The 15910-nt window shown below is 42.8% G+C and overlaps 1 protein-coding gene across 1 annotated transcript in view; it reads right to left on the bottom strand.

Annotated features, from left to right (window-relative positions):
- CHN1 (chimerin 1) overlaps positions 1-14229 on the bottom strand; it is a 97092-nt gene extending 82863 nt beyond the window's left edge. The window contains exon 1 of the mRNA XM_051623179.1: positions 14115-14229. Coding sequence (XP_051479139.1) covers positions 14115-14214 — 100 coding nt within the window. The 5' untranslated portion in view covers positions 14215-14229. The remainder of the gene's footprint in view (positions 1-14114) is intronic.
- Between the last annotated feature and the right edge of the window lie 1681 nt (positions 14230-15910).

Here is a 15910-nt window from a genome sequence, read left to right on the forward strand (position 1 = left end):
CGTCCCATAGTCGGGTCATCAGGTCATAGAAGGAGATCAGGTTTGTCAGGTAGGACCTGCCTTTCATAAACCCATGCTTTTTTTACAACAAAAGCATCTATTTGGCTGCAGTGTGACACCCCATTGCTCATACTGTGCCCCAGGAATTTTTAAATAGGACCAAACTTATTCTTCTCTGCTCTTTTGTCCTCACGTTTTTGCTTATACCACCTCAAACACGTACAGTTAGGTTTCTGAGTATTACCAAAGTAAAAATTGTTAAGAGAAAGTTAGTGGGAACTATGCCCCTGAAAGCTACAAGACCCTTTTCTCTGATGGGACCAAGTAGGAGACCAGAAAACACTATCAGCAGAAGTGAAGGGGCTGAAAGAAGGGACATGCTCTGAATAACTGCATCAGTCTCAAGGGGGAGAAAGAGATCAGACTGCCATCCTGGTTTCTACAGACATCTGATCTGACAACAATAAACTGTGTGCATGCTTGCCATGGGGTTGAATGAGAGACCCACTGAAAACAGAGTTCAATGCCTTTTATTAGCAGATCTAATATTATTGCCTCTTTATGAATGACGGAAACATTTTAATGAGTAATATTTTGCCTATCACAGGCACTGCTGCTGTTAAATGAACAAATCTGTGATTAGACCAGGTTGCAAAGCAAGGGAAGCTAGTACTGAGTTTTCTTCCCCTCTGTCAGATAAGCAGTGGCATCTGACTAAACGAATGATGACAAAATTTTTTAAAATCCTTTATAATAAAAATTAATTTTTAAGCTGGAATTTTCATGTGATATGAAGCAAAACACAAATATAGTCCCCTTTCTTTTAACTGTAGTTTCAAGAAGGGGTGGGAATTACCTCTCCCATGAAAGCACAGTTAGCTTACTGTTTAAAAAAAGTTTCAAAACCTCTAAAATTATTTCTTGGTGTTGCTGCAAGTATAAAAATTTAGACTTCAGAGAGGTAAAAAGATGACAAGTGCCACCTTGTGGGCATTTAATAAAGACAGAATATAACTGCTTTACAGTTCCAGCAGGGTATCTTGGCCTCCAGACAAAAGGCTGCAGCCAATTTTCTGCATTTCTGGGAACACCATCTTTGCTTCCTGAGAAAAGACAGACATGGTGGGAACTGCTCCCTGACGTGGCTGCAGGTACAACAGGGTCAGGCCACCAGCATCTATAGCCCTCTGATTTGTCTTGCTTTAGGAGTGGTGATAGCTCTATGGACTCATAGGTATCCTGAAAGGTCTGGTTTACACCAAACAACTTCCAACTGAAAAGGTCAAAATCAAAGATGTCTCTTTAATTTCTCTATTTCAAAGAAAAGCAGCCTGTCAATTTTATTTATTTATTTTTTTTTAAACTCACTGTGGCAAAGCTGACTGCAGCCCTGGAGCACTGGATCAATGTGTTAGGCAGTTCCCCCTCCTCCCTAAGGGTTATTTGAAAGATCATTTGTAAACTAATTTTATAAGTTAAAAAACTGTCAGAAATATGCCTTTAATGGATGAATCATCTTTTAGATCCGACATATAATTTGTCCAGTATCTTCTATATCAGTACATTCTTGGAGCAATTGAGAGCAACATCAGCTAACACAGCTTGAACACTTCAATTAAACTTCCCTGGTTTAAATCTAAACTGGCTTTCATCAGAAACACTGTTTTGATCATCCTCAGTGAAGTTTGCTTTGAAGGCAGGAGAAATACTCGTTGAGGTTATTTCTCTTACATTGCTCTTATTCCAACCATGGCAAGGGATAATGTAGGAGAAAGCATTTACCCTTTGACATTTGCTTCCCTATTTTTTGTTTCCACACATCCTTCTTTGTTTCCCATTTTAAAAGTCTTCCTGTAGAGAGACTGAGCTCATTCCCCATCATTTATTTTACTTCTTCCAGACATTAATAATATAAACAAGGGCACATCAGTTCTACCATAACTTCAAGCCACTGACAACTGTTATAGCCCCAGCCTCAAGGCATTCACAAAAGTACCTTTTTGCCTTGATTTCTGTAACATATTCAACAGTGAATACTGATTGGACCTTGATTAAACAAATATTATGACCAGTCACCCTAATAATTAAAAACAACAATACGATACGGCATAAAAGTGTCTTCTAGCTGTAAATTAATCCCCTCCACTGAATAAGAAGTCTGTCTGTTCAAGGTTGAGCAGAAAAGACCCTAAAAAAAGGATGAGCTTTGAGGCACTTTTGAAATACAACCCCTCAAACTATTGCATAATGCCCTAATTTGCTGAATAGGGAGGCATGTTTTATCACCATTCACTTGGTTGCTTTGCTTTTTTTCCCCTCCCCACACAGCACTGAGATCATGAACATACATTCACTTCCCTGCTCTCAAGTTCACTTTTAAATACTGTTGTGGTTTTACTAAAAGCTGAACCACAACAAAAGAGCACAACACCGACCCTGCCTCCCTGTCCATTGGTAAAAATCTGCTGAGAACTTGTTCTCCCTTGCATTTTAGACCAAGATAGCTGCTGTGCATTCATTAGCCTCCTGGAGGAAAAGCAAAACCAAACAAAACCACCCATTAGCAGCCCAGGCTAAAATCAGAGTAATTCAGAGAAAATTAAGAGCAGATCTGATTTCTGACTACTGTTACAACAGGCCTCAAGAAGGACTTATGTGTTCCAAAGCACGTCTCTCTTTAACTGTGTCAGATGGTCTAATAGCTGCTACTGCCTCTCTGTCTCCAAACTTGATCCATTTAAATTCTTAGACCATCAGAGTTATAACAAACCTATTACAATTCCTTATTACAAACAGATTTTTCATTTTCCAAAACAGTCATCAATAACATGCGCCATTGCTCATGCAAAAATATGGCTTGTATTTATGTCCTTATTTCCAGAACAGATGCAATACATCAACACTCATGGTTGGGAGGAGGAGGACAGACTACCAAGTAAAGCAACCTTGCCTGAAACCATGATCGTTTTTTACAGTGTCGTGAAGGAGACTCCTAAAAACATTATTGGCAGGGCCAGAGAGAGGGAAATAGACACAATGTGCTGGGATGTCTTTTTATTGAATTGGAATGAGGTTTTTACTCCAAAAGTCATTCTCCAGTTGCTGTGAGCTTTTGCCCAGTGTGAAAGGTGCAAGTGTCATTTCTTACCTCTCCCTGTTCTCATATAAAACCTCCAAGGGGCCTCCAATGGCTCAAAGTAGGATGCTCCAGGTAGAAAAGCTGGAGCATCTACTTTACATTCCTTTTTGGCAATTCCATGAGTCACCATTGTAACTGCTGTCAAATAACTACGGCAAAAGATACTTACCACCAGCCTCTCCCTGTTTATAGCATTAAATCCATCTTTTTCATAAACCTCTTTCTCCTTGGCAGGTTCATCTGCTGTACTAGGCAGGAACCAGGGAAAGGACAGCGAGCAGCCTGTGGAGAAGCTGTGCTTCAGGTCCACTCCTGCACTACCCACTGCACTGTGGGGCTAAAGCAACAGCCAGCCAATCATCTAATCCACAAGCACAGAGCTTTTCTGCACAGGCTCCCCATTTGTCCTCAGTTCCCTTTGCGTTTGGGAGGATGAAAGTAGAGCAGGGGAGCTGGGAACAGGCTGATGGAAGGAGAGCTGAACAAAAAAGGTTGGTCACCACTCAGCAGGAATGGGAGAGCTGGCCAGAAAGCTCAATATGATTGATGCTTGGAGATAACCTCAAAGTCCTTTTCTGGATAACTCCATACAGTTTTCTCCCCTCCAGGAAATTAATTCAGATGGTTTTCTTGTCTCTGTTTTACAGTTCTTTCTTCTTTTTTCCACTAATTAGAAGAAAGACAAATTGGCATGCAAACCATGGAAACTTGGGCTTATTACCTCTCACTTCATCACGACACTGTATTAAACAGGAGGTTTTCAACAATTTTTAGCTGCTTTTCTGGGATATTGATGTATCCTTACTGGAACTGAGATCCCATGGGATTGTCCACAAGTGAAAAGCAGACTTTGTCCCACAGAACAAGACATCTAAACAGAAAATAGGAACAGTTGCTGGGGAGAAGAGCAGAAGATTGATCATCCCACAGATCAAAGATCAGTATCTCTATTCCCAAGTCTTGCCAACCCAATAATCTGCCAGCCAACATTGCCTCTCTGGATAACAGCTCTTTTGGTGTCTTCAGCTGCACTTTGACTTCTTTTTATAAAAAGAACCCTATTGTGGCAGTTGGCAGCACAGGAAAACACATACAGACAAACGGAGAGCTGTAGGAGGTGACAAGTCAAAAACCCAGTTTATAGTATAAAATTGGTCCTGGCCTACCTATGTGGCTAGGTAGGCACTGTAGGGAGGCAGAATACTGCCAGCAATTGTCAGAGATTGTTATATACTGGATTTTCATGCAGAAATAAGGACAGATGCTAATAGAGCTCTGAGACATGCAAGCCCTGCATGTATCACCCATGGCTGCTCTTGCACAGCAATGGGAGAAGGAAGATGCCTTCCAAATGAGGCAGGGTTTTTACATTTAAGAATCATGACTAACAGCAGGGCTATCCCATCAACCAAGCATTTAAAGAAGGAAAAAGTTTTTACTGCTTCTCACAGACCTTTCTACTAAGTGGAAAAAAAAAAGGCAACAAGCTCAGCAGCTGTGTTAGCCAGTATGAGATCTGCCTAGAGCAGTCTGCAAGTCACTTGTCTCAGAGTTTTGCTGGAGGTATAGCCCTGAGTTAGCACCCCAAGAGTGCAGCATGCTCTGTCCCTACCCAGGGCTCACAATGGCTTCAGGGTGGCAACAACACTGGGGCTACATTTCACCTCCTGCAAATTCTGAACCTGCAGAAGAGCAAGTTAGGACAAAGGTCTGATGCAGTTGGAGCTGGAGGGTATGGTTCTCAGGCTTCAGAGTTTAAACAAAAGCTAAGGAATAAGGGATGCTCCATCAGGCTACTGAAGAGCTTGCTGCTCTGCCACCAAGGAGAGGCAGGCAAGGGTGCTGGGAGGGGACCGAACCCACAGATTCCTTTGACACCATGTGTAAGTCAGCAGAGGTGAAGTGCAGCCAGGAGGAGCTCCCAGAGAGCACAATAAAGGAACTGCACAGCCATACACACATGAGCTCACTGTTAGAAAGACTGTGGTTGGTTTCCTCTCTTTTTTTCTTTTTTTTTTTCTTTTTTTTTTTTCCTGTTGTTGATAATTTTCCTTTACATACTTGCAAATACTTACCTTGTTATTTCTCAACAAAAAAGTACCTGATTTAATTTCTTTACCATGTAAATCCTGGCACTGAAATAATATGCAACATGCTTTCTCACCAGGAAGAATAATTATTTTATTTTGAAATACCTCTCTTCTCTATTAAAACAGCAAAGATTTTTTTCAACACTTTCAAGTCCCATTTATAAATATAGTCTTTGAAAAACCTGAAAAGGAAATAAGTAAAATTAATTGCTGTGCCAAAAGTACACTTCCTTTATTAGAAGGATATACCCAAGTGTTCAGATTTAACCAATAAAGCAGAGGTGAGGAAGGGCGACATCCTGTTTGGGGTTTTCTTGTGGGTTTGGGTTTGTTGGGGTTTTTTTTTTGTTTGTTGGGTTTTTTTGTGTGTTTTTTTGTTTGTTTGGTTTGGGTTTTGGGTGTTTTTTTTTTTAATGAAAAATGATCCGAGATTGCACTGAAGCATTGTGTTCAGATTCATATGGAAACCATAAAGCATAGATGAAAAAGTATGGAAGACTGGCCCTACCAAATAATTATCAGCAACTTTTATAGTCTGCTCTGGATTGTATCTGTATCAGATACTAACTCAGCATTGACTTGTAACCTGTCAATTCAAGAGCAAGAAACAGTTAAGTACAGCACTAAAGCACTGGGTTTGTTTTCCAGAACTGTATTATTACTCCATTTTTCACAGTCCTCCATTACCTCTGCACGAGGAGTAATTCCATACCTCCTGGTACTGCTGAAGTACACAAAGACTCTGCTACATGATGTTCTATTGTATTTGCTATATAATTTAAATGGTTGCAGTTGTGTCTTTGCTAGCCATGCTAGCACACCACCATACAGCAGGCACCAAACCAATTCCAGTGTTTAGGAAACAGAGTTTTACCTGTACTTTTGGAGCAGGAATTTCCCACAAGGACATTCAGTGGCTAATCTAAGTTCAGAAACTGTTTTTCTTTCAGCTTCTTAAATGGCAATAAGCAGCTGCTCTTGCAACAAAGGAAGCAGGAAGGAGCCAGAGATGGGGAGGAGGAAGGCAGCCAAGAGGGAGCCACCACCTCCCATCAGCAGCAGAACATCCATCCCCAGTCACGTGATGTATTCAATGGAGACAGACCCTGTCACTGGCACCAAAGCTGGATTTGACAGAGGGCTTCCTCACAGAGGTGACCAAGACCAAAAGCACAATTACCTGCTCACTGTGAGCAGCAAGGTCTAGACTGCAACTTTGACAGTGGTCCACAACCAGAGGATGCAGTTTCCCTACTACATTCTCCCAGGGGACTAAGATTTGGTCATGTGAAAAAAACAACCACATTATCACATCCTATCAGAATTAAAAAAATTTTCAACCAAATGTTAACCAGCCCTGACAGTGTCTCCAAGATGCTTATCACAGAACTGCCAACAAAGTCACAGAAATAAAATTGGGGATTTATGAATTAAAATATATCACAGAAATCAGATTCCCATAAGAATAAATGGGATTTTACAAGCACATCTTCCAGTAGCTATGAAATCACTTCAGAAATATTACCTTATTCATTCAGAGGATGAACAAATTCTTCGAGTGCTAGAAATGTCAGATGTCAATCAGCTCATTCAGATACACAGCAAACACAAATAAAGTCCTAGCAGCATTGCTAAATGTTTTAGAAGATCAAATATTTCAGTGATTTTAAATTACACTTTTCCTTGTTTTAAGACAGACTCAAAAAAACAAAATCTAGACGTTTTTTAATATTCTACCATCATTTATAAAGATACACAAGGCAGATACAATCCATCCCACTGAAATGACAACTGAGCCAGTTTATGATTTTACAAGGAAGCAGGAAATATCTCATATTCTTTTAATAACTAACCTGCCCTTAGGTCAGGTCTCCGGACCGTTTTATTTCTTTTCATCTGAAGACATTTCTGCAGAACAGAACGATCTCTGTCCACAAGGTGGAGCAGCTAAATAGCCTGAGATGCAGACACTAAGTCCCAAGTTAAAACGAAGGAAAAAGAAGCGTCTACCAATGCACAGTTGATTGCTAGATGACACAGAGCAGTTACCTACGCTTGCAGCTTTAGAGGATCTTGATTAATGTGCTTTTATTTGGCAAAAAATCCACTGTCTTCCAAAAGACTTCCAAAACTGTATTAGGTATATTAGGTGTACTATATTAGGTATATTCTTTGAGTTTATTAATTAGCATTTAAACACATTCTTTTATTGACACTGAGACATGCTTTCTATCACATAGAAATCTTTAAGTATATCTAAAAAAGCCAGTTAAGAACTTTTGGAGAGAGTAACAGAACGAAGTCCCCAAACCCAACACGGCAGAAAGAATCAGCTGAATCCAACACAAATAAGAGAAAACCCAAATTTACACTTAAAACATTGGCCCTTGGATGACATGAAGTGTGCATCAACAGAGCTTGGGAACACTTCCTGGATCCTCAGATCTGGAGTGTACTTCGCTTCAACACTATCAGATGAGATTCTGTGCTACACAGACCGTCCTCATTGTCTAGCAGGTCCCTTTCTGCTGAGGAGAAGAGGGATGCCATTGTTCAGTGGTGTGCCTGAGCTGCTGGTATCACAACAGAATCTCTTTGGAGAAAATTCCAAAACCTCATCTTAATTCACTACCTGTGCACACAGTTGGACCTGTCCTTTCCAGCTTCAGCAACAATCCTCCAACCTCCAATTTCTTAAGATTCTTATACAATATTCACAATTAATAGAAAACACAGTTTTATACCAGCTAGTGCATGAAGCCGGTTTCTAAGCATTAAGCTGAGAAGCATGACTGAATTTTTTCCATCCTCATAAGTGTTACTGTCACTTCTCTGGCATTTTGATCAATTGATACCAATTTACTAGTTAATAGATCCATCTTCTTTTCCCAGTTCCTATGCAGCTTTTACTTTCCTTTTTTTTCCTAAGACTGCATTGCCAGCAAAACCTTTTCAAGGTTGCTCTCCTTATCTGCTTCATTAGGTTCTAGACATTAGGTAAGGTTAACACAGCACCTAGAAGAAAATAATCTTACCATTCTCAGCCCTTGGACACTTTGTCTCCTGGGTACATGAATGGAAGTTAAAAGACTTTCTCTCTAACATGGTTTCCATTTTTAACAAATCACTTTTGTTTTTAAATCTTGTTAAAAACAAACAAAACCCAAACTACTAATGTCCCTAAATTGTTTTATCTACTTAAGACTATTTGAAGTTCCTATTGTGACTAGACATTGAATTGCTTAAAACTCCTTTAAAATCAACCTGTGTCAGTCAGCACTGAATGAAGCCCAAATATTTTAAGCAAGAGCTAAACACTTCAAGAGCATCTACCACGTTAAAGAGATCACTTTAAATTCACTACTTTACTGAAAGAGATCTAGCATGGGCTGTGCAATGTGTGGTATGTCTATCTGCCTTTATCTCAACCTGTGAGTTTTCTCACCTTTACCCTTCCAATCCTCTCCCACTTCCCAGGGGGGGAAAGTGGGCAAGTGGCTGTGTGTGGCCTAGTTGCTGTCTGGCTAAGCCACAAAACTAAGCTAACCAAACACTCTAAAATGTAAAACCCTTCCCTAAGCAAGCAAAACATGTATATAGAAAATAACAAATTAAATCAATTTCTCTCTTTAAGATTGCCAGATTAGAAAATATGTGCTTGCACCAACATAAGCACACCTTAACTATAAAAGCATCCACAAGAGAGTAAGTACAGTTTGCACAGAGAACAGTCATCACAAATGCATAGAACTTAAAATAGTAATTTGTTAATTAGCATTTCAAGTATGGAAAAACTTATTTCAAAAGGTTTGCTTCATGCCAATAGTAGTACATTGATAGAAAATTACTTCTTTGCAGTATGACACCAGAGCTTGCAGCTGTGGAAGGGAATTCTGTTAGGAGGGCAAATTAATATTTGCGTGCTCTTTCAACAATGTACGGGCATCTGAGATGGAAGTACAGTTGGTTTCTTTGTCCGTACCCTTCCTGCCTGCAGCAATGTTTTCCTTGTTTCTTTTAATCTGATATTTTCCCTATGAATTTCTCTAAAAACTGCCCTTGTTCATCACCTCTTTAAATAACCATATCTGTCATGCTGACTACAGCTCTGTCTCTAATCCCATTCATCTGTAGCCACTCAGAGTGCATGCTCTTCAAAGATTAAAAAAAGAATTGCTTCACTTCTCATTTCTTAACCACCAATATTCAGGAGGGTGAGTTTTCATCTATTGTCAGGCTCTGAGGAGGAAGGCAAGGGCATGAATAACTAATGAAAAATATGTCCATGAAGATCTCTCCTGGCCATTTTAAAAATGTCTTTGTTCACATTAAGAGAGTTGATGAGCAAACAAACAAACACAAAGGGAATTAATAAAATATAAGGACAACTCAGAAGCACTAAAACATAATATTTTTCTTTCAAAGTACAAGGCTGAGTTTCTTTCAATACTTCTCAGGACTTTCAAAGACAGAAGCAAACAGCAGTAGCAATGCCATGACTTAACACATCCCCTCCTTTTTCCTCTGCATTGTTTGTTATCTTCCCAATACTTGAGTCATCCAAGTGGAATGACTGCACGCACCTCAGCCCTGTCACTGTGAGATCTCACAGCTTTGGGTATTAACAGACAGGCACTAGAAAGTCTATCTGTAGAAATGCAACCGATGGTTCTGCCTGCCCCTACGAAGCTGCTGCCCCTTGCAGGGATTCAGCAGAGAAGAAAGGGGGAGTGGGGGGAATCCTTTAGCTCTTCCCTGCTAAACCAGGCCAGTGGCTTCAGCCCAGCTCCATGAAGGTTGAGCATGAAGTCACTGGACTTTGTGCTAACACAGCAGAGAAAGATGCCAGCTTACATGACATTCCAGCTGCTGCAGTAGGCAGAAAGAAGTGATTAGAGAGAAATAAAGAGGCTACTCCTGCAATCACCACAACCTTTTGTAAGGGAACATGAATCTGCTTTAGGATGAAAAGCAGCACTGGAATTGGACATCTACTCAAGTACCAGACATTTATGCACATAAAGTGTGAAAGTCTGCCCTCTTTTATGGACAAAGACATTTTAAAAATCCCCACACATCCTTGGTAGGCAATTCATGAATATGGATACCAAATTCATCGCATCTATTGTTTGTGACAAACAACAGGATCAGGCAGCACTTTTTTTTTTCCAATTCTCATTTATATTGACTGTCTTCCCGTCTTCTGCTGATGCATTCCTAGCACAGGTTCTACTTTCCTCTGTTAGATCAAATTAAGTGCATGGCCACTAGAACACAAATTCAATGTACTGGTGAAACCCTACTTCTACTTGTATCACAAAAAGCCAGGTAACATCTGCATGACCATAGGTGGTCACGACAGGCCATTTCTGCCACCTTAACTCTGTGTAACTATGAACCCTGTTGCGATGATGCTTTTGCCTAAAGTAACCAACATGTTTGATAGGTAACAGTTAAGTTTTCAGTCAACAACTTCCACATTCTCCCATCCCTGATTGTTTCCAAGAGAGGCTGCTCCACATTTCCATCTCAGTGGAGCAGTTTACCTCCTCCTCTCCTTCATAACCTACACCATGTGCTGCCTCACCAGCTGTACCACTGCGCTGTAGGAACAATGGCAGCTCCCTACCACCTTCCACACAGCCAACAGTCAGCACAAGTTACCTTGGAAGGTCATGAGTGGGAGAATATGACAAGATGAAGAAAATTTTTTTTAAAGTAACTAAGACTGAGAAAGTGAAGAGTCTTAACATTTTCCTCATTTATACTTTAATGTTGCATCATAATCTGGACAATAAGCTATAACTGAAAAGCAGTAAGTCAGGAGACACATTTAGACCCAGAGTAACAGCCTTTTTCTGGAGCAGAAAAATGCTGCTGATACAGCAAAAGCTCTTTCTCCAACTAACTTTCAAAAGAGTCTCAAGGTGTCACGTCCAAGGCAAAAACTGCAGTTAGTACTCCTATAGCTACATGGTGCTGTTCTGAGGACAGCAGCAAAGGGCAGCCTCCAACAGGAACAGGAAACTCCCAACCACTTTGCCAAGTAGAAAGAAAGAAGGCACACCTGACCTTGCACCTGCCTAATAACCGTGTGTCCATTTTAATACAGCAGTCACAATGTCACTCTTATCTCTAGTCCTGTCCCCTTTTGGTCCATTCTTTGCGCTACATACAGAAATAGCCATAAAACAGTACCAAGAGCATGGAGAAAGCATGTTAAGACATTTCCTGTTCCTTTCCATCTCTCTCCTCTCTTGCTGTGCTGACACACACACAAACTGAAAGGGAGCCAGCAAACTTGGTGGATTTTTCCCCCCAAGCTGACATGGCAATTTATCTCAAGTTTTACATGCTTTGTAGCACATCCTATTAGAAGCAGCCCTAGAAGGTGTGAAATTTTGTTAAAGTGTGATACACCCCTACAGGTCAGAAAAAAATGCAGTATTGAGCCTAGAATTTATGTGAATGAGCAGAAACAAAACAAACCCCTCCCCTAGGACCTGTTTGGTCTGGACAGTTTTACTGGTATATCACAGGTGTGAATTTAAAATAGTACAATTATTAAAATAGTACAATTACAATTTGTCAAAAGAGATACATTAATTCAGTAACAGTCATTCTGCTTTTCCCCAGATTTGCTGATGCTGCTTTGGTAGGGGCTTACATTGAAACAAATTAGAAACACTCTTTTGCAAGTATATTTTTAATGAGTTACTAGCGGTCAGCTGTGGTGCAGTAACTGAAAATGCAACTGTCCACAGGCAGCCAAAATTCAAGATACAAGCTGAACACTGCTCTGCAGGTTCAAAGTGAGCATGTTGTGGGTCCATCTTTGTTACATGCTAAGAGACACAGTGTTTTGAGCTTTCTCAGCTCAGAGGACACACGGCAACACAACTAAGCTGTGCTAAATCAACTGTAAATTAATCACAGCCTCATCTGCAAACATATAGCTCGTTTTCTGCATTTACCCAACTCCCACTCTTGCCTTCATAGTTTAAGACATGCTCTAAAGCTTTTACATTTATGAAAGTCACCACATTCTTTTGTTGACACACATTAGCCTTATTTGCTACATTGTTTTATCATCACTGTGTTTTCTTAAAAGGGTGAAATCTTGAGGTCTTAACCCTTGGCAAGGTATTATTTAAAACCTACACACAGAAGGGTAGCTCACTCTATCTTCTCTTTGCTCATTGTCTCTTACATGTATCAATGTCATTACTCTAACAACAGATGTGACAGCACACAAAAACATCTAATTCAATTTACTTGGTAAAGCAAATTTATATTAATAGAAAAATGTCATTAACTAGAGAACATACGTGAATTTAAAAAGAATCATGTAAGCTTAAAAAAACCAAACCAGGTACTTGACTTAGGAACGCTGCTTTATTTAAAAGCTGAAATTGAAGTATTCTTGATTTTTGCAGCCAAAGATTGCAATGACACGATTGCAAAAGATTGTAACTCCCCACTGTGGAAGAAGTGCGTATTTTTAATAGCCTAAAAATTTGATTTTTGGTTGAGGATGACTAAATATTTACCTTGAGTGCCTGTATAACAACCTACACCTTTTCTTAACAAGGTGAAATCACAATGATACAATCCAATATGCACAGTAGGCTATTTTACAAAAGCCAATTTGCCATTTGAGCACTCTCTATGTTCACTTGGGCTCCTAAACTAAAGAGCTTAATGCTCACCCTGCAACTGAAAATGCACAGGGCCCAGTCCCTGCACTGACTCCTCCACAAGTCCAGGGGCTCACAACAACCGAGTAGCAAGATGAGGCCTGCAATGATGGGGACAGAATGCTCTCTTGTGAACTATGATTTACTGCCTTTTGCATCCTGAGGAACTCAGGCAGGAAACATAAATTTAAGGGACAGCACTGTAGCTAAATCCAATGCAGCACACATTTTATCTACAGAGAACTGTTTTGCAACATGCGCTAAACTTGTTTTTAGACAGGGCTTAATATGCCATGATAATATAACAGGTGTCAAAATTTATGAAAGCCCAAGAGACAGTTTTTATTGTTTTAGGAAACCGTACCAGCCCAAGAACCACAAGATGAATGAAGGCAAATTGTTTGTTTACAAAGGAAGTGAAATCCATAGACTAAACACTACAAGGCAGACTTCATATCATCACTTAAACCTGTTTATTTTCAGTCACTATTTACTTAAATCCCTTCTGGTGCACGAGCTGCTTACAAGGGAGCGTATCCCGGTTATCCCGTTATTTCTGTACCAGTGTTAGTCATGCTAATTTCTGCTTTCCTTTGCGTTGTTGTATTTATCTAGTGTTGCCAGAAACAGCTGTAGTTGTAGCTTTTTTCTCCTCTACTGTAAAACTAAGCGTATTACACGTAAGCAAGCTTAATAACCTCACTTCGGAGAGCCCACATGTTCAACAGTTAAAACTACCACGTCCACATGCTGGCTCCCACTGCGCCGTCTCCGCCCGGGAAGCCACCGAGGGCAGCACTGGCAGCCTCCCGGCACTGTCCTTCCCGGGCTCTGTGCTAGCAAACACAACACACAAACGCATCGGAGCGCTAATAAAGCCCCCGCACCCCGACCATCCAGGAGCGCGGGGATCCCCCGCCAGCCAGCCCTGCCGCTCCCCGGCCCGGCGGGGGATCTCGCCGAGAACCGCAACTTTTATTTCTGTGTCGCGCCCCGCAGCCCGAGCCCGCAGCGCGGCCGGCACCGGGGCTGCCCGCGGGGCGCCTTGTTCTCCCCGCCGGGCCGGGCCGGGTGCGGGGCGGTGCGGGGCGGTGGGCCGGGGCCGGCGCCCACGCCCAGGCGCTGCCGTGCGGCAGACAATGGGGGTCGGCAGCCCCGCGCCCGCCGGGCGGAGCAGCGCTTACTCACCGAACAAGGTCAGAGCCATCGCGGCAGCGGGGCGGGCCCGGGGCGCTGCGGGGGCTGGCCGGGCGGCGCGGGGCTGGCATTGGCGCGGCAGCTCTGGCATCAGCGGCGGGGCGCGCCTGCAACACAAGTTGGGCGCGGGGCTGTCAGGGCACCCCGCCGCACCGGCACCCGCTGCCACTTGCTGCCGCGGGGCGGGGCGGGGCGGGGCGGCCGCAGCCCGCGGCGGAGAGGGGAGGGGAGAGCAGGGCCCGGGATGGGGGGGGGGGACACGGCCGGGGACGCGCGGCAGGCGCGGGGAGCTCCCCGCTGCCGCCCCTCCCGCTCCCGCCCGCGCTCACGCTGCCCGCCGCCTCGGGGAGCCATCTTGCGCCGCCACGGCACCCGCCTTCCTCCCGCCGCAGCCTGCGGGATGGTTCCCATGGTAACGCGGCCGAACCGCTGCCCGCCGGGCCACAAAGGGACGCCGCGACCCGGTCCCCCGTCCTGCAGCCCCAGCCCCCGCCAGGCCCTCCCGGGCGGCTCCTCTCCGCTGAGGAGGCGGTGGGAACCAGGCTGGGGGGCCTGGGCTGCCCGGCCGGGCCGGCCTCTGCCTCCTCAGCCCCGCAGGGCTGCGCCGACCTGGTGCGGGAGAGGAGCCGGCGGTCTTGTGAGAGACACCGCTTCCTTCAGGCGAGAAGGAATCGTCCACTTAAATGTCCAGCAAGCACGAAGAGAGCAAGACTGTGGAATTCTTCTCAAAATGCTTCGGTGTGAGGAATTTCACCCTGCCCAGCTACTGTTATTTTTTGCTGTCGAGGGCTGTAAGTTTCAGAGTGAAAGGCATTTAATTGAAAAGACAGCACCATGCCCAGTATAACTCATTTATAGAGTTTGCATTTTCAACCAGAAAACAGGTATTTAAAATAGAGGCTAGCACCGGACAGAGCTTCCCCGGCACATGCAGGATTACCAGACTGCCCCTCTTTGGGCCACAACAGTTTCTGAGTTCACCTCTCAGGTGCCAGCCACCTGTGCCGAAAATTCAAATCCAGCCTGAGCACAACTGACACCAAGTGTTTACTCAAATGTAATCCATTACAGCTGTGCAAATCCACAACCTTCAGCTGAGGTTTCAGAGCCATCAGCCGGGGCAAGCAGAGAGTGCAGGTGGTGTTGGGAGCATCATACAGCCAGTCCCACCTTTTCTTGGGACACCGTGGTGGCTGCCACAGCAGGTGTGCAGCGGGAGCAATGCTTTCCAGACATGGGTTTTCCTGTGGGACTGTCTGAAGGAGCAAGAGGGTGTACATAGGCTGCATCTACAGCTGCTGAAATGAATGGTTCCAGTTATGTGGACACAGCTCAGGGTCAGCAAGTACATAAAATACATTTTCTTTCACCAATGCAGCTGAAACACAAAGGTCTGTCTGAAAAATGGGTGGTTTATGTATTTAGTTGCACACAGGTTTTCATACTCTGAATTCTACCTACTCTCTTTAGAAAACAAAAGGGAAAGATTGCGTGGGAAAGTTTTCACTATCTTTAATCTTGTTTAATAAATATATCAAGTAAAACATGGGGTTTTGTTATGTCTGTCAAATGTTTCAAAACAAGTATTTTTGGTTGATATATTTTGCTTAGTGTGCAAAGTTAAAAAAAATAAACATTTCATCCCAGAGTGGTAATTTCCTCCATTGTATTACTTCCCAAATGAATCCTAGCAGGATGAACCTGACTTCACATTTCCATTTTGCTTGTATAAAGTGCAGAAGTTTATTGAGCAGCTGGACTACTGAGAAATAATATTTTAATTGCAG

Source organism: Apus apus, chromosome 6, assembly GCF_020740795.1.
Source record: "Apus apus isolate bApuApu2 chromosome 6, bApuApu2.pri.cur, whole genome shotgun sequence".
In the NCBI taxonomy this organism is placed as follows: Eukaryota; Metazoa; Chordata; class Aves; order Apodiformes; family Apodidae; genus Apus; species Apus apus.